Source organism: Squalius cephalus, assembly GCF_949319135.1.
Source record: "Squalius cephalus genome assembly, chromosome: 9".
NCBI lineage: Eukaryota > Metazoa > Chordata > Actinopteri > Cypriniformes > Leuciscidae > Squalius > Squalius cephalus.
Window position 1 is genome coordinate 25,368,083 of NC_137130.1, and position 18,899 is coordinate 25,386,981.

At 36.4% G+C, this 18,899-nt stretch overlaps 2 protein-coding genes across 3 annotated transcripts in view; both read left to right on the forward strand.

The window, feature by feature from the left end:
- mgat4a (alpha-1,3-mannosyl-glycoprotein 4-beta-N-acetylglucosaminyltransferase A) overlaps window positions 1–14,837 on the forward strand; it is a 59,787-nt gene extending 44,950 nt beyond the window's left edge. The window contains exons 9-16 of the mRNA XM_079882360.1: window positions 4,143–4,257; window positions 5,419–5,549; window positions 5,767–5,874; window positions 6,526–6,719; window positions 8,662–8,740; window positions 9,191–9,251; window positions 10,740–10,852; window positions 11,831–14,837. Coding sequence (XP_079738486.1) covers window positions 4,143–4,257; window positions 5,419–5,549; window positions 5,767–5,874; window positions 6,526–6,719; window positions 8,662–8,740; window positions 9,191–9,251; window positions 10,740–10,852; window positions 11,831–11,857 — 828 coding nt within the window. The 3' untranslated portion in view covers window positions 11,858–14,837. The remainder of the gene's footprint in view (window positions 1–4,142; window positions 4,258–5,418; window positions 5,550–5,766; window positions 5,875–6,525; window positions 6,720–8,661; window positions 8,741–9,190; window positions 9,252–10,739; window positions 10,853–11,830) is intronic.
- A 709-nt stretch (window positions 14,838–15,546) lies between these two features.
- Window positions 15,547–18,808, forward strand: coa5 (cytochrome C oxidase assembly factor 5). 2 transcript variants are annotated; one of them, XM_079881205.1, is made up of 4 exons: window positions 15,573–15,795; window positions 17,776–17,859; window positions 18,594–18,663; window positions 18,697–18,808. In XM_079881205.1, exons 1-3 carry the CDS (start codon window positions 15,694–15,696, stop codon window positions 18,633–18,635), a joined length of 228 nt encoding a protein of 75 aa, XP_079737331.1. In that variant the 5' UTR covers window positions 15,573–15,693; the 3' UTR covers window positions 18,636–18,663; window positions 18,697–18,808. The 2 variants fall into 2 exon arrangements, with proteins under 2 accessions (XP_079737330.1, XP_079737331.1); XM_079881204.1 differs by having other exon boundaries at window positions 15,547–15,795; window positions 18,594–18,808.
- The last annotated feature ends 91 nt before the right edge of the window (window positions 18,809–18,899 follow it).

Genomic DNA, 18,899 nt, shown 5'->3' on the forward strand with positions numbered 1-18,899 from the left:
TCCTCTTCCAGCAGGATAAAGCCCCCTGCCACACTGCACACATCGTCCAGGAATGATTTGAGGAACATGATGAAGAGTTAAAGATATTTCCCTGGCCTCCAAATTCCCCAGAATTCAATTCAATTGAGCATCTGTGGGATGTGCTGGACCAACAAGTTCAATTCATATCACCACATCGCGGTGGCTCCACTTCGCAACCTACAGGACTTGAAGGATCTGCTGATAATGTATTGGTGCCAGATCCCACAGGACACCTTCAGGGGTCTTGAAGAGCCCATGCCTTGTTCGGTCGGCACGGTTTTGTCAGCACCCGGAGGACCAACAGCATATTAGGCAGGTAGTCATAATGTTTTGGCTCATCGGTTTATATAGACACATATATTTAATTGCAAAGGGTAGTTCCCACTTTTTTTTTTTTTTTACATTTAGATTACCTTTTAAGTTCATTTTTAAAAACGCTAATAATTAAATAACAGTGTTAAATGTAATCTTTAGCCAATCTCAAAATGAATATGTTCATATGGTACTTTGTAATGCCCAAATTCACTTTTAAGAAAATTTGTATTAGTGTTTTGTTTTTATTTTATTTAGAAATAAATATATAAATATAATTATACCTCAGTCTGTGCATCTCTATTGTTTTGGCTAAGTGATGGCCTGTCACACATACATGTGAAATTTAACAATTGAGACCCTTAAAATGCTTATGAAATATCTTTTGATTGAATTTTCCTCTTACAGTCAGTTTCCCGAGCGATGCATATTTCTGTTTAGGTTTCTAGTTAGTGCGCCAGATCCCCACTGGAAGCTCTTCAGTTCAGAATCAGAATCAGATACACCAAAAGCTCTTTGCTCAAGGGTTGCCGTGGTAACTCATTTATCTGGATATACCCTAAAGACACCCTTTGGCTCTGTAGCGGTTGTCATGGGAACGTGACTTTGTGGTTTGGGGAGTTCAGTTTTTGTGAAGTGATGATGATTTTACAGCTGGGAATATGATCAGGGGAAAGCATTCGCTACAGTCAGAGCAGCTGTACATGGTCGCAGCAGATTTAAAGCGGTTTAGCACTCGACATGACACCTCTTATTTGTTTCTCTGTGGAGGACAAACAAACGTGAAAACCGTAACATGATGTAAGAGACCAAGCAGAAGCCTCTGCCAACTGGTAATTTTGTTAGCATGCGAGATGTAAACCGTAATCCCTCATGGTTAGTGCTCTGCAACCAATGTGTGCTTTTCATCAAATCAGTTACAGTGAACATTATGCATAATAAATTCTATTTATGTCTCAAGCCACGCCTGGCACAGTTCATGTGCTGCAACAAGACTTCGAGTATTAAATGCATTTTTATATTCATAGTTGTCCCAAATTATGTTAAGGATATAAGCGATATCACATGGCATGAAGGCCTCAGTATTTGTCCTCTGCAGTATTGAGAATCGAACCCACAACCTTCAGTTTGCAAGTCTAACGCTCTAACCATCAAAACCCCGGTCTTCCGTGTGACTGGTGGAGATACTGTCCACTATACTAATGAGGAGTTAGTATCAATCTTGTAAATAGAGGATGATGAGATTTTATAATATGTTTTAACTTTTCCAATTGTTCTTGATTAAAAAGCTTTTATTTAAAACATTCAATGTATTTTATTGCATTTTCACTATCTTTCAAAATTTGGGGTCAGTGAGACTTTTTTGACAGAAAGAAATTAATACTTTTATTTGGAAGTTTTTTTTAAATAAATACTGTTATTTTGAAATTCTGCTCAATGAATCCTGAGAAAAATGTATCACAGTTTCCATGAAAATATTATGCACAATTTCCCAAAATGTATGATACAAAATATTTCTTAAACGGCAAAATCAGCATATTAGCAATGCTATTATATGCTATTATCATGTGACACTGAAGAATTGGAGTAATGATGCTGAAACTTCAGCTTTGCCATCACAGGAATAAATTACATTTCAAAAATGTATTAAAATACAATAAAGTTATTTTAAATTGTAATAAAATTTCAGAATATTCATAGTATATTTGATCAAATAAACGCAGCCTCGGTGAGCATAAGAGACTTCTTTCAAAAACATTAAAAAGTCTAACCAACCCCAAACTTTTGAATGGTAGTGATTTGTTGTGCGTATTAAAGTTGCAGTAAGCGTTTTCTGGTAAATGATGTTGACATTTGAAATCTCCAAAAACAAACACAACCCAACCCAAAAGGAAAACCCTATCTTGATTCCTCCGCCCCCACATTCACAGTTCACACACACGTTATGCAACACAGGCAATGACTATAGTGGAATCTGCTGTGGGGATGTGAAACCGAGGGGATGATATCATGATTAAGTGAAAACAGTTTGTGTCGCTATGATAATTCAAGTCAAATGTTTAATAGCAATTTAGCTCCTCTACTCATTTGTTGGCAAATTCCAAAATTCTATCCCAAAAAAAGAAAAGATCATAACACAATAGTAAGTAATATATCACAAATGAGACAAGAAAGGGTTATAGCGATCACTAAAAGGGGAACCAAAAGAAAAGAAAAACCATACATTAGGAGTATGTAATCTCACTTTTCTGACACACTTTGGGAGCAGATGCTTGAAACGGGCAGTGGAGGCTTAGACGTTCCAGGCTAATAATAATGCTATGAGCAAACAAGTGAACATGGTTAATGAGTATATTCAAGTAAAGACAGCATATCTTAGTTCTGTGAAAAACCTCAGCAAAACAAACTCGAAACCAATTTGTGTATCGAGAAGCAATAAAGCAACCTCGGCGTCCGTTTTCAGGACTTCCTGCTCCTTAAAGGGTTAGTTCACCCAAAAATGAAAATTATCCTATAACTTACTCATCCTCGGTGTATATGACTTTCTTCTTTCAATCCAAACACAATCAGAGTTATATTAAAAATACCCTCGCTCTTCCAAGCTTTATAATGGGATTAAATGTTAACAAAAAAAAAATAAAAGGCCAAAAAAGCGCTAGCCTGGTTCTACCAGACTCTCGTACATTTCATTTGTAGAGTCTGGCCTCTCTCCATTGACAAGCGTTAACTTCCTTGTATGCGGGTACTCTGTTGAAGTTTAAAACTATTGGATCTGCCCAGAGTCACTCTGGATCTGCCATAACCAATCGCTAACGTTTGGTCGTGACGTAACCCTATACTCAAACTAGCGCACGACCTCAACGTCATCGTTCTCAGCCACTCCCTCTGTTTGCTGATTGGACCGGTAAAAAAATGATCGGAGAAAACCAAAGAATACACCACAATCCCAAACGTAGTACTGAAGGGAAATAAAATTGAGCAGAAGTACGCAGGAGGGCGGAGCCAGGCTAAAAAAGCGCACCCATCCATCATAAACGTAATCCAGCTCCAGTGGGTTAATAAAGGCCTTCTGAAGCGAAGCAATGCGGGGTTTTTTTTTTTAAAGAAAAATATCAGTATTTATCCGGCCGTACACAAGTCTGGTTCCGGCGGAAAGGTGACCTCTGACCTCTTGTGCACTGAGTTCTCTCTCCTCCTCCATCATGAGTGTATACGCCCCTTACTGCTGATTGGCTACAAGTGTGTTTTGGTGCTCAGTCTGATCTACTTTTCAACAGCGTATTTCAAAAATCACTTACTGCACCTTTAAGTGTCTTTCTTGCCTAACTTTTTCACCTTTTCCCAAGACAAAAAAAAAAAAAAAAGCATAATTTTGTATTCATGTTCATTTATGTCTTTCAACTTTCATGTCTTCCTCATTTTCACGTGCTTCTGTCAGTCTGTGTGTTGCATTTATTTTTTTTGGTTTAATTTTCAATAAATCTCTCCAGTGTCTTCATGTCTTTGTGCTCTCAGTACACGCTGTGCTCTCTTAGGAGAGGGGAAAGGTATTGCTTTCATGTTTTTTGGGGGGAACTCAAGTTACTCAAGGATATAGGACGACATGCTTTAACTTAGTGTTTGTGTGTGCTTGCGTATATTAGTGGCAAGAGTGTCTGTGTGTGAAGTGTGATGTTAGAATTTTTTTTTTATTCTTGGGGTTTTTAGTTAGAAGTAATATTTTTAGTAGGCGCAGCTTGTGTCAATAAATGTATCTGGTTCATGAGCTGTGCTGTATGATTCATATCTGTTTCCTGTTGTTCTTACAGTTAGAGGATGACATCGTCGCCAAGCCCAACTATTTTGCAACCATGAAAAACTTTGCCCTTCAACTCGCCACTGAGGACTGGATGATCCTTGAGTTTTCACAGCTGGGCTTCATTGGTGTGACACTTATGTTTTTAATATCTTTATTTGTTTAATATGTACAGCTATTCAGATATCACTTTAATTGTCATCATTTATTCACCCTCATGTTGTTCCAAACCTGTATGACTTACTTTATTCTGTGGACCACTGAAAGAGATTTTAAAGAATGATCCCACTGCTCTTGGCCATACAACAGAGGCACACAGTGTCCAGGAGATATCAAGCCCCAAAAAGCACCATAATAGTGTTTCATATATATTTGAGTTACATAAACATTCTTCAAAAACATTTCTTTTGGTTACACTTTATTTCGATGGTCCAATTTAGACATTCTAGATTCTACTAACTATAAGTAACTTTGCAACTACATGTCAACTAACTCTCATTAGAGTTTTACTAGACTGTTGGGTTAGGTGTTAGTTTGGTTTAGTAATATAAGTTGACATGTAGTTGTGAAGTTACTTCTAGTCAGTAGAATGTCTGTTTGCGGACCATCAAAATAAAGTGTTAGCAGATATTAATAAGACATTCTACTAATACTCTAATGACTGTAGTTGACGTAGTTAAAAGGGTATTTATGGTTTGTAGAATGTCTAAAGTGGACCATCAAATTAAAGTGTTACCCTCCTGTTGTGTCCCACTGAGGAAAGAACAGGTTTGGAATGACATGAGGGCGAGTAAATGAAGACAGAATTATTGTTTGAGTGAACCATCTCTTTAAGACTTCCTGTCATTTGTTGTAAATCCACTTGCGTCAGTAAAAAATGTATTTCTTTCAGAAAAGTTTGTTCAGCAAGGATGTGTTAAATTGATCAAAAGTGACATTAAAGTCATTTACTGTCACAAAAGATTTCTATTTCAAATAAATGCTGTTCTTTTGAACTTTCTGTTCGTCAAAGAAACCTTAAAAAATGTATCACGGTTCACACATAAATATTAAGCAGCACAATTGTTTTCAACACTGATAATAATGTTTCTTGAGCATCAAATCAGCATATTAGAATGATTTCTGAGGGATCATGTGACCTGATTTATTAAAACAGAAAAGAGTTATTTTAAACTAATAATATTTCATATACATTTTTTTTTATCAAATAAATGCAGCCTTTGTCTTAACTTGGTTTGTCCCAAAATTTTGAATGAATTTTTTTTTTTTTTTCTTCTTCTCTCTCTCAGGTAAAATGTTCCAAGCCCCAGATCTAAATCTGATTGTGGAGTTTATCTTCATGTTTTATAAGGAGAAGCCCATTGATTGGCTGCTAGATCACATACTCTGGGTCAAAGTATGCAACCCAGAGAAAGATGCCGTAAGTTAATACTCTCTGCCTGCGAGTGTCTTTCTGTGACCATGAGAGGCTTTTAGCAGAACGGGAACTTTTTTTGTGTGTGTTTTTCTTATTTATTTTTCTTTCTCTCTACAAACACACACACACATTATGCCACTATTTATAACTTTTACCCTATTTTCATTCCTTCGTTCTTACAGTTTAATGTACGTGTCCTCCTCATTTTTTCTCTCTTCAGAAACACTGTGAGAGACAGAAGTCGAGTCTGCGCATTCGTTTCAGACCCTCTTTGTTTCAGCATGTAGGCCTGCACTCCTCCCTTGCTGGGAAAATCCAGAAACTGACGGTAACTCTTATTTCATGATTGTTATTTTTTTCTAGCCACTCTTTACACCTAGTATAAACATTCTTGGATGACCTAACCAGCAAAGTTTAAAACCCTTGTTTTAGCATAATGGATAATTGACAAGCCAGTAGATGGACCTTCATTTGTTATCCAGAACAAATTATTGTTTGCTTTACAAATGTAGTTTTAGTGATCATTGTCCAAAACCTGTAGCTGACAACTTGTGATCAGATCTGACAACTGTCAAATCTTTCATCTTTCACTGTAAAAAGAAAAAAGAAAAAAAAGTTGTTTCAACTTAAAATTTTAAGTTTAGTCAACTTGAAATGTGAGGTTGTACTAAGTGACTTAAGAAATTTGAGTTGACTAAACTTTGCAGCACGAACACTTACTTTTTTAAGCTGAAACAACAGTGTGCTCTTAAAGTTTGATTCTCTTCCATACAAAGCTTCCTGTTATCTTATAACATCTCGTCTTACCCCTGTATCCTGTTTTCTTTTGACAAACTTTCTTTTTTTTCTTGAATAGCTGAACTTTTCCCAAATCTAGTTAGCTGTGTTTACTTTTAAGGACTGTTATAAATCAGCCTGGCCATCAGCCATACTTCCTGTTGACTTAAGTCATAACTTCCTCTGTCTTTTACTCTGTCAGGATAAAGATTTCCTGAAACCTCTACTGCATAAGATTCACGTGAACCCACCGGCGGAGGTGTCCACTTCTCTTAAAGTGTATCAAGGCCACACGCTTGAGAAGACCTACATGGGCGAGGATTTCTTCTGGGCCATTACTCCAATGGCTGGAGACTATGTCTTGTTCAAGTTTGATCGGCCTGTCAACATAGAAAGGTCAGTCTGTCTGCGACTGAGAGAGATACACAGACATTTACAGGGATGGGCGGTAATGATGGCCTGATGACCTGGGGCTGGTGTGAGAGAGGTTCTGGCCAAACTAAAGAGCAGTGCTGCATTTAGACGTATTGCTGTAATTCACCATTCATACACACACCCAAATTATTTCTTTTTGTAATCTTCACCTTCTCCTAAAAGTGATGTTCACTGAGCTCGAATCAGGAGACATCATTCACACGTCTCCATATCTCACTGCCCTCACAGGGGAGGAGAGGTGGCTAATGAGAAGCTTCTAAAATAAGACGCGGTAACCAAAAACCTCTGGAGAGGAAGGCAGAGAGAGGTGTAATGGAGAAAACATTGCTGAGCAGATGCACAGATCTCCATGAAATTAGATTTCTTGCTTTATTTGAAAGACTGATTTTTATTTATTTATTTTGCTGGCCAAATCTGGGTCAGTACATCAAATTCAGATTTTTGGTTGCCCTGCCAGTAGTGCCCGTATTTTTAGCATCGAGTCTGTATGTGTGTCAGAAAACATGGTAACATTAGTTAATGCATTCAATTAGCAATACATTTGTTACAGTATTTATTAATCTCTGTTAATGTAAGTTAATGTTAGCTCATTAAATAATATGAACAAACTTTGGATTTTAATAATGTATTAGCAAATGTTAAAAAATGAACTAATGTAACAAATGCTTTGGAAGTGTTTTCATAGTACCAGTGTAGTTCATGTTAGCAAAGGAACCTTACAGTAAAGTGCTAACAAAAATACATTTAGAATTGACTTTAAATGTTAAGTTTTCTTTTAAGTTTACGACAAATTATTTATTTTGAAATGAGTCAAATTGCAATTTGTAAAAACACTCATCTATGTCAGCCAACTGGATATTAAGTTGATGACACTTAAAAATAAACAGAATTCTGTCATCATTTACTCATCTTCATGTCATTCCAAACCTGTTTGACTTACTTTCTTCTGAGGAACATGAATGCTTTCACTGTGTCTGGGATGGCAGATATCGATTACCTAGAAGCCTATGAAGGAGTGATCCAGCTGTCAGATTTCATCAAAAATATCTTCATTTGTGTTCCGAAGATGAACGAAAGTCTTACGGGGTTGGAACAACATGAGGGAGAGTAATTGCTGACAGAATTTTCATTTTTGGGTGAACTAACCCTTTAAGCATTTTTCAAAATATCTTGTTTCATGTTCTACAGAAAGAAAGTCATACAGGTTTGGAATAACAGTAAAAAAAATTAATGAACTGTCTCTTAAAATTTCTGTTTAGTACAAAAAAAAAAAATGTATCACAGTTTCCACAAAAATATTAAGCAGCTCAACTTTTTTTTTAACGTTAATAATAATAACAAATGTTTCTTGAGCATCAAATCAGCATTTTAGAATGATTTCTGAAGGATCATGTGACTCTGAAGACTGGAGTAATGATGCTGACAATTCAGCGTTCAATCACAGGAATAAATTACATTTTAAAATATATTTGATATATTTTAAATAAATATATTTATTTTAAATTGTAATATTTTAAAGTATGACTGTTTTTACTGTATTTTCAAAGGCCCAAAACTCTCTCGCACTGGTCCTGTAACATCAAGCATGGGACAGAGAGATGATGAGTACTTCAGATCAAGACTGTCTGTCCGCATCTATATCCGTTCAAATGTTTCTTGTCTTGAGTAGAAGCAGTGCTGACCAGATGGAAGTGTCATTTTACTTACGTGTGACTGTATTTAATTATCAGCTCAAGTAGGGGCCTGTTTAGAGTCCCCTTATCTGTGTGCATGCCAGTGTGTGTTCAGTGTAAGTTAGACTCTTGTCCATGTCCTGCCAATGTTTGTACATGCGTGTTGACGAATATTCATGAGTTTGTGCCTGTACATGCATATTCATTAACAATCAGCCTTTGATTGGCAGGTTCCTTTTTCGCAGTGGAAACCAGGAGCACCCAGGAGACAAAATCGAGAACACTACTGTCGAGATCCTGCCATTTTCGGTAAGAAAAAAAAAAAAAAAAAAAATTATATTTCCATGGTTTCCTCTAAATGTCCAAACAAGCCCCAGGTGACAGAGTCTAACATCAGCAGGTTGACAGGAATATCTGGTGTAGGTCTCCTGTGTACGCTGCCACCAGGGCTCATTTCAGTCCATCGCAGGTTGAGCTACCGTGGTAATGAGGCAGCGTACTGCCATCCTGCTGTGATACAGAGCTTAAAAAGCCTTCAAAAGGGCTTTGATGTTTGTTTTTGAAGACTTTCCTTGAATAAATGAGGCCGGTAATACATCCGAGTTTGTGTAAATGGGTTCGTGTGCTTGGTTTTACTTACTTTTTTATCATGATATACAAACAATGCTCTCACAGTTGTGTAACATTGTTAAGCATAGCGCTGGTCCCTTGCACACAGGCTCTTTAAGTGCTTCTAAATGAGGATGCTATCTCTTGCAGGACACTGAGGTGAAGACCAAAGAGAAATATAAACGGACAGAAGATCGCTTCTATAAACTTGGTGAGTTATTACATGCACGCTCAAATCAGCAGTTTTGCACTTGAAGCAAATTATTGTGCTTTGCTTGCAAATAGGGGAGACCATTGACTCTTTAAAGGGTCTCTTTTACAAAGTCTTGATTTTGTTTTTGGGTCTACTAGTATAGGTTTTCATGCCTAAATGTTCAAAAAACAATATTTTTCCAATTTTTTCAGTCTGTCAGTAACTAGTTTAGTTCCTGTCTCTATAAAGCCCCTCCTTCTGAAAAGCACAATGTGCTCTGATTGGTCGGCTGGACCAGTGTGTTGTGATTGGTCAACTGCTTCAAGCGTGTTTCTGAAATGTCACAGCCCTTACCTTAACTGCAAGTTTCAACACACTACTAATGCAACTCAACCAGGCCTTGCCCCCTATTATTTTGCATTATTTTGCATATGTTTTGGGCTCTTTATTTAAATAAGGAATATTGTGCCATGCAAGTTCCTGATAGAAAACTCAAGACTACAACTGAGGCGTTTCAATGAGTTCAGAAACAGTGATTACTTATATAGTGAATAACTTTTTGTTTTGTGACTTAGCAGACCTTCTTCATCATTACACTGCAACTTTACACACTAAAGCAATTTATGCTTTTTTACAATGATAACAATTATTCAGCATATGCTCTTACTTTGTTTTTTATTTATGTCTTTAGATCATGTGACCATGTTTTTAAATGTAAGCTTATATCTGTTTTATCACAAACATGATTTGCAAATGCTAACACTTGAACTGGTAGCTACCATACACTGTTTTACTAGACCATGGGTTCAGTAAGATATTTAGTTTTTATATTTTTAATAGAAAACTGCATTTATTTGCATGATACCACATTAAAACAGTAATATTGTGAAATATTATTACAACTTAAAATAACTGTTTTCTATTTCATTTTTTTTTTAAATGTAATTTATTCCTGTGCATTTTTTTTTCAGCTAAAAGTTCAACAGAACATCATTGATTTTAAATAGAAATCTTTTGTAACATTAGAAATTTCTTTAGTGTCACTTTTGATCAATTTAATGCATCCTTGCTGAATAAAAGGTTTTTTTTTTTTTTTATATTGTTCCACATTTTTTGAACAGTAGTGTAGGTCCCAAAAGTACTTTAGCTTTCAAAACACAAAGCTAAAAAGAATCATTATTTATATATATACCCAGTATACACCATTACAACCTTCAGGAAACCGTTGAAGACACACCTCTTCCAATAACTAAACCACATAACCTTTTTTTTTTTTCTCTGCGGGTTTTTTTTTTGTTTGTTTGTTTTTTTTTTTTTGCTTTTTTTTCCCTGCTGTCTGCTTACTTGGCATTGCAGTATTTCAAGTGTTGTTCTCTTGTTCAAATTGCTTCTGATTTTCTTTATTTGTAAGTCGCCTCGGATAAAAGTGTCTGCTAAATGAATATTGTAAAATATTACAATCGCTCCTATTCTCCCCTTTTAATGTAACAATATTTCTTTCTTCAGCTCAGTTTGAGAAAGGACTGGCAGAGGGGACGGTTGAGCCCGCCTTTAACCCTGTGGTGGCTGTGCGTCTGACGGTCCAGAAAGACTCCGCCGTGTGGGCGATTATTAGCGAGGTCTGCTTGCTTCCTCTGCTTTAGACCAGTCTAGGGTTGGGCAGTATATCAAAGTATATGCTAGCAGAGATTTTGCTGTATTTTTACTGTTGCAGGTTGCATTATATTCATTATTATTGGTTTTGTTTTAATTCAAGTATTGCATAATGTGAGACTCTTTTTGAACTGATCCAGACTTAACATTTATTTGTTATTTTGGTATTTAATCTTACTAATCTTATCTTTTGCTGTACACAAATGGCTCGTTTCCACCAAGCGGTACGGTACAGTACAATACAGTACGATTTGGAACGGTAAACCCTAATCCGGCTTGTGTTTCCACCGCCAACAGTACCTTTACTTGATAGGCGTGGTGTAGCCTATGCCGGAAAGAAGCGATCAACGTCATTTTCGACATTGTAAACAACAATGGATGACATAGGGCCTACAGATCTTGTTCTTGCTTCTCGCCGTGTTTGTCACATGAAGACAAGCGCTGACATTAGGCGTTTCTCAATACCAAGTACGCAAAGTTCGGACTTCCTAAGTCCGACTCAGGAGAATGACTCCCGAGGCCGCGAGTCCGGTAATTCTGCAAATGGAACAGCTGTGTTTTTTTGAAAGCGCCACTCAGCTCGCTCTGCTACTCCGGTTATCTCTGTATGTATATTAAAAAATGGCGCCTCTTATGTTGTCATTCCCCTTGTAGCATGCGCAAGTGACAATACTCTGTCAACCAATCAATGTTTAACCCTTTAGCACCGTACCACTGTACTAGGTACCCCAACGGAAGGGTGGTGCGGTACGGTCCGGCATTTTTGTTCCATTCACAACTTTTGACAGTGGAAACGGAAATAATTGCGTACCGTACTGTACCGTACCACTCAGTGGAAGCGAGCCAAAAGATATCTTATGTGCCCAAAACCAGAACATGTTTTTGGATTTGCGTAGATGATGATGTTAAAGTTCTTCATAGATCTGGTTTCTGTCTCTTGTCAGATCCATATCAAGAGGATACCTGGATAACTAGCTGAATGTGTCCAGTGGTTGAGACCCGCTGGTCATCTAGACAGGGACGTGCTGCTCGCATCTACAGCGCTTCAAGAGTGACCGTGACATTATATCAGAGCGTGGAGGAACCCTTGCTCTTAAACTTTACTTTTTTGTCATTTCGTCTTCCTCTGGTACCTTCGCCACTCTCTCTTCTCATCTACTTGGCTTTCCCTTCTGTCGTCAGACTTTGTTTTTTCCTTTTACTCTTGCCTGAATTCTGTTGCGTGAATGTGACTACTACTGTACAGAAAAAGACACTTTTTGACAGAATGTTTCCAGACACTGAATTTGTGTCGTGAAGAATTGCAATCATTGCTGTCATGAAGGTGTGAAGTTCAGGATTCGAGGCTGCACCCAATGCTGGAGAAAATGTCCCCTACTGATGAAGAACGTCCTCAGCGCTCTGCCGGCCTGGACTGTAACTGGCCTCAAACCCTGGGTCAGGTGACTACGGCTGGAAGATGAGCGAGTAGGGCGACAGAAACGTCAACTTTTTATTTTATTTCGGTATTAAATCTTTTTTAGGTTTTTGTTTTAGGATGTTGATGTTGGCCCTCTGTTAAAGACATTTTGAAAAACCAGTTTATTATTTTATTGACTACTTTGCCAAAATCTAAAAAGATATTTCTTAAAACGAACAGCATATCTTAGGCCTCTACCTGGTCAACACAAGTGGATTTTCCTCGGTCAATTTATTGTCTACCAATCAATAATGGCTTTCAATCAGAAGGTTTTTTTTTAATTGCTGTTGTTCTTGTTATTATTATGACGATCTATGAAGGTGAATTAATTTATTTGAAATAAATCTTTAATTTCTACAAGAAGTAAATGCTTTTATATTCATTTTGGCTTGAAGTCGAGTGAAGATGGTTGATGTTTGTATCTTTGTGTAGTTCAGAGGGGTGCAGGGCCGCCCACCTCTGTGCCTTAACATCCAGCGTCCCTTGAGGGCCTGGTAAAGGACTGCCTTGCACCCTGCCAAAACGCTTAAATCATAGAATAGGACAATTTGTTATATGCTTGATTTAAGTGGGATGTTTTAAGTTTAGAGCATGAATCGTCCATATTTGTGTTCCAGAATCTTTCGTGTTTTCATTTGTTCATTGAGCATTTTCAATTTCATTTTCATTTCAAACATCTGCTTTCAGTCAGAAAATGTTCTTCTTTCTATGCTGTATCAAGAGTATCTGAATGTTCAGTGAGTTATGATTAAGGCCAGATGGAATCTGCTGATCTTTTTTTTTTCTGGTGGTAAAATGTGAAGCTGAGGGTATTGAAAGCACAATATACTTGTGGGACCCTTAAGGGACATGATGATTGGGAAAATGAGATTGTATTTCAGCTAAAGACTACATTTCAATGCTTTTGCGAGCAAACGCAAAGTTTCTCGGGGAACGCAATACTTTGGCGAGAGAACGTCGTACGAAGTGGGAGGAAAAAAATATATTTCAATGCTTTTTTCGAGCAAATGAAAAGTTTGTCAGGGGAACGCAATACTTTTGTGAGAGAACGCAAAAAAAAAAAATATGATTGAAATAACTTGAGCTGGGAGGAAAAACTATAATTCAATGCTTTTGTGAGCAAATGCAAAGTTTCTCAGGAGAACGCAATACTTTTGTGAGAGAATGCAAAAGTTTTGCCAGGCAATGCAAAGTTTCTCGGGGAACGCAATATTTTTTAAATATAATTTCAAACAAACAAACGCAATAAGCACTGAAGCATAAATTTTACCTCCCGTCGCATATTTATTCCCATCACCATGTCCGCTTAAGGCACCGTCACTACCAAATAACCACAATATGTAAAAGCGTGTAGAACTTTGAGTGACAGCGTTCAAAGTTCTACATGTGCAGATTCTGTGTGGGCCTGGTCTGAAGCAAAATGTTACCAGAACCATAGATTTATAATGGAAATTGAATGGAACAGCTACATTTCAGTTGTAATAAGTGTGCTGCTTTCAACACATGGATTTATTACATTGTAAAGCTAAGGTTCTTATTTGTTTTGCTTGTAGCTCCTGGCGTAGTAGAGACTTGGTTTTGAATGAACTGCTGTACAGATTTCCAAAGTGCTCTCATCTCATGTGATTGTATATATCTTTAATAATATGGAAGTTTTAGTTCAGCCTGGCATAATGTATCATTGTGGAATCATTGATGCTTCAAGTTTCAGAGCATATCCTTTATCCTTAGTTGCATACACCCTCCTCTTTGTGACTACTTGGAGCTGCTTGTGAATTGCAGTACTTGAGAAATGTGTGTTTTGTAATAGAAAGCCAATGTACTGTCATAGCATTTGTTTACAGTTTGTTTATGACCTCTCCTGAGAGGAGAGACTGAGGTAGATGCTTGATCTGACATGGAGCACTGTATCACCCTTCTTTACATGCTCATGTGACGTGACTTCTTGGGAATGGACAAGTGAAAACACAAGTGAATTTCAGTGTTTTGCCATATTGCTGCCTTTTTTTTATTTTAAATTGCTGCAGATTTGCTCTCAGTGATCTGTTTCCACACCTGTTATTGCACTGAAAGATGGATTTTTATCTGTTGCTCTCTATTAAACTCCCATGAGGCGTTTCTCATCTGGGATGTCCATCTTGAAATCCACCCTTCAGTCATGCATTGAGATGAATCAGACATGAAACATGCTCCTCTTGTATGGTGCATTGTAGTCTTTCATGTGCCTTCATCTGTCTTTCTCCAGCTCTGACATTGATTTGAATAAACTGTTCCAAAATTAACCAGTCTTGACATACTTCATCATTTTCTGCATCTATAGTGTCTCCCTCATTGCATCTTACACATTTATTTACCATGCAACCGTGAGTGACATTTTCATGCTTTGAAAAGGTAGGCTAGATTGTGATGTGACATTAACATGTATGATTTATGTCATTTTAGGGCCTAAACTATATTTTCTTAATGCAGTTATTGTATTATAATAAATGTCATGCACAGTGGCCTCACAAAGTCATACTTAAAATCTGTGAATGTTCATTACATTAGACAACAAAATATCAGGCACCATCTGCAAACATATGTGCTAGAAATAACTTTTTGTGAGCCTTTTTTGCTGTGTCTTAACCACCTGGACTAACTATAAAAATGTTCCACTAACATCTGACAAAAATAAATTGTCCAAACTCTTGTCTTATAAACCTACATATATTTTTGTGAAACGTTTTTCTTTAAGTGTGCTTGCGCCGCATTTCTTTGAAATAACTGCCACGTGGTTTGACAATTAATCTAAAGCAATGAAATGCATGTAGCCTATCTTTAAGTGTGGTTTAAAGGGATAGTTCACCCAAAAATAAAGATTTTACTCACCCTCAAGTTGTTCCAAACCTGTATGAGTTTCTCCTGCTGAACACAAAATAATATATTTTAAAGAATGTTGGTAGTATATAGCCATTGACTTCCATAGTAGGAAAAAAAAAGAGAAAGGAGAAAGAAACTCATACAGGTTTGGAACAACTTGAGGGTGAGTATATGATGACAGAATTAAAAAATTTTGGGTGAACTATCCCTTTAAGTGTACAAATATTTTTGAGGACAAAATCGTTCTTTTAGCGCCATCTTCTGGTCAATGTAAATACTTTGCACTGCTACAGGGACAGTCAAATTCTTAATAAAATAACTTCAATTCCCACAACGCACTTCGGGTCCACTTCCGCTCATACGTCATATTTAACATGGCCGCTTTCATAATAATCTCACATTTGACTTATCAGTAGCTTGTTTTGCTCTTTTTGCCATATTTCTCAATCCATATTTCTCTTAAACTCATTTGGATGAAAGCGCTACAGAATGCCCAAATATTACGAAGATAAAGAGGAAGATGGCCGCGCCTGCGCTGGAGTAAGAGAGGATTTCAAAACATGTCTCCTTCAGCATGACTGTGTGGTGAAGGTAATATCACAACACATATGGATCATTCCTGTTATATTGGGTGATATATAAAACTCAAAATTTAAAAAATGGATACTATAGTAGTTTTACAATATCACAATTACATAAACATGGTCTAAATAATTTAATTACTTTGGTTTTAGCGAATGATTTTTTTCAAATGACAATACACGTACATCACGGAGTCGTCTATTTGATGTGCGTGTTTACGTATTTTTCAGTGTTTGCTCATCTGCATAGGCCTACGTCTTTTAGGACGTTTTCTGTCAGATGTCAGTTAGAAGTTTAGAAGATGTGGACCCTGGTGCGTCATCCTATACATTGCCACCAAGTGGCAAGCCGTTGTGTGGCGATTTTTTTTTTTTTAATATCCACTCATTCGTTATATCCTAGGAGACTCTTGCAGGTAAAAAAAAACAAAAAACATCTAATGAGTCATATCACAGTGAAACTTTCCAAGAATTGATTTTAGATTAATCTAAAATTAATCATCTGTCCACAATAGTGGACCTCACGCATCTATGGCTATATTTTAGCTACAATTCATACTATTACTGTGACTGTTGTTTTTGAAAATATTGGGTCTAACTTTTTTTTTTTTTTTTTTTTTTACTGAAAATACATGTATTTGTGTTATTAGAATGTAATTTGCATTAACATCAAAAAAGCAATGTGATTACATAATGCGTGACTTGTAATGCATGACTTTACTCATTACATCAAAAACGTAATCTGATTACGTAATGCACATTACTTTACTCGTAACATCAAAAAGTAATCTGATTACGTAATGCGTGTTACTTTAAATGCATTTCTTGTTAGATCAAAAAGTAATCTGTTTACGTAATGCATGACTTTACTCGTTAGATCAAAAAGTAATCTGATTACGTAATGCACGTTACTTGTAATGTGTTACTTTACTCGTTAAATCAAAAAGTAATCTGATTACCATGAATTACTTAACTTGTTAGATCAAAAAGTAATCTGATTACATAATGCACGTTACTTGTAACATATTACTTGTAACGTCAAAAAAGTAATCTGATTGCGTTATGCATGTTACTTGTAATGCGTTACCCAAAACACTGCTCATTTCGGATGATCGCTAGGTTTTCTCAAAGGAGAGCTATGTTGGAAATGTGTCCATCTCGAACATAATCAGAATTATCAGCTAATAGGGGTAAATTGTACAATTGGGGGAGCATCTGAGTTGGGTTTCCACAGTTGTACCTTGACAGGCTGTAGAGATCGTTGATGGAATCTCGTCCTCGTGTTCTGATATCAAAGATACGCAAAGTTCAACTTGTATGAAGTTCAATTGCCTTTGCAGTATTTCACATTTATATATATATATATATTTGACTATTTTTATAGTTTTCACATGATTTTATATCATTTTATTGATTGGTTAAGTTATAATAAACACAATATTGCTTTATGTATTAGCATAAATTTATGTTTAACACAGTATCTCTAAAATTTTAACCATAAACGCATGCTGTCCACTCAAGTGGACTTTTGAAAATCTCTTGTGTAAAAAACAAACAAAAAAAACCCTTTCAAATCTTGTTTTTCATGCCCTAAGAGCAATAAAAACACATAGGAGAGAAAATCCTGACTGAGGTTATCATAATTCATGCATGAAAGGGTTAATATGTGATTTAGAATGTATGTAAAACTGACATCTTAAAGAGGTCTATCAGATGCTTTCCAGATTAAGTGGTCTTTAACAGACATCTTGCAGACGTACGTTTGCTATCTGGGGCCACTGAATGACATACTAGGCGTTTGTTTTTGATTCCTTCATAACATTCTGATGTCTGGTGTGGTGTACACCAAGTTCAAAAGTTACTGTTAATAAAAAAAGTGCAGTCAGTAGCAAGACCTACAAAATACCTAAAGCTCACTGGCAGAACGTAAACAGATGTTATTTCCCCCCAGCTGTGTCTAAGTGTGTGCTGGTCTCTGTTGTGTCCACAGGAAGGTAAGAAGCCCAGTGAGTGTCTGAAGGAAGGACATTGCAAAGGCTTGCAGGTGGCTTTCTTTGAGTGCAAGAGATCCATGGTCAGTTTCCAATTTCATTTTTCCTTGGGGGAAAAGTTCTTTGATAGTCTTTTGGGGCTTGGTATCGACACAGATTTCACGAATCAATTTAATTTTCTGATTCATAAGCTCTTGATTCAATGTGATGCGTTTGAATATATATCAGTATATATAGTACATGCACATTTTTCTTAATGAAATCAGACTCTCAAAACTAATGCTGTAAACTAGCCTATACAGGGAATCCTGTCAGTTGGTACATTACTATAATATAAAATGATACAAATAACAACAGATTGGATCGCTATTCATTTCAATTGCTATTTGGCTATTTATTTTTTAGATTCAATCATCAACACTCAAATAAAAGCAGAAATTTTGAATGATATAATTATGTTTCTACACCAATTAATTGTTGAAGTATAAACTTTTAAACGGCGGCCGCCTTGGAATACCATTACACACAAATGTGTTCATCTTTCTGTACCACGTTATTAGCATTTGTACTGTGGTACAGATTATTTTAGTATCTTTGAGATGCTATTATAATTATTAAACGAAATAATGAATTAAACTTATTTCAGGTAGTTGCCAAAGCAACATAAGTTCAAGTTGTTTTAGATTTATTTTGTTTCAATTAACATTTTGGGAGTACTTTATCTTACAGTCCTTTTCTGCATATACATACTATGTATTTATTTTTTATAGTAAAAAGTGCATGTACTGTAACTAAAATCCCTTTCTTTTTATTACAGCTGGACACCCGATCTCGATTCAGAGGCAGAAAGGGAGACTGAATAACCCTGTGTTTTGTATGAAGATGACAAGACCTAAGAAAAAGCTTTCTTGTAATCTTGTAAATATTCTGCTTTTTAAGCACATTTTTCTTGTGGAAAATAGTTATCCTTCAATCATGATGCTCATGAGTGCACCAACATCAGAATTCATCGAATAAAATGTCTTTCCAGTTCTGAATGATTTCTCATTTAATCACTGCATCCACAAACTAAAACAATATCCAATAGTAGTTTATTAAAATGCATATCCCATTAAACAGGTGT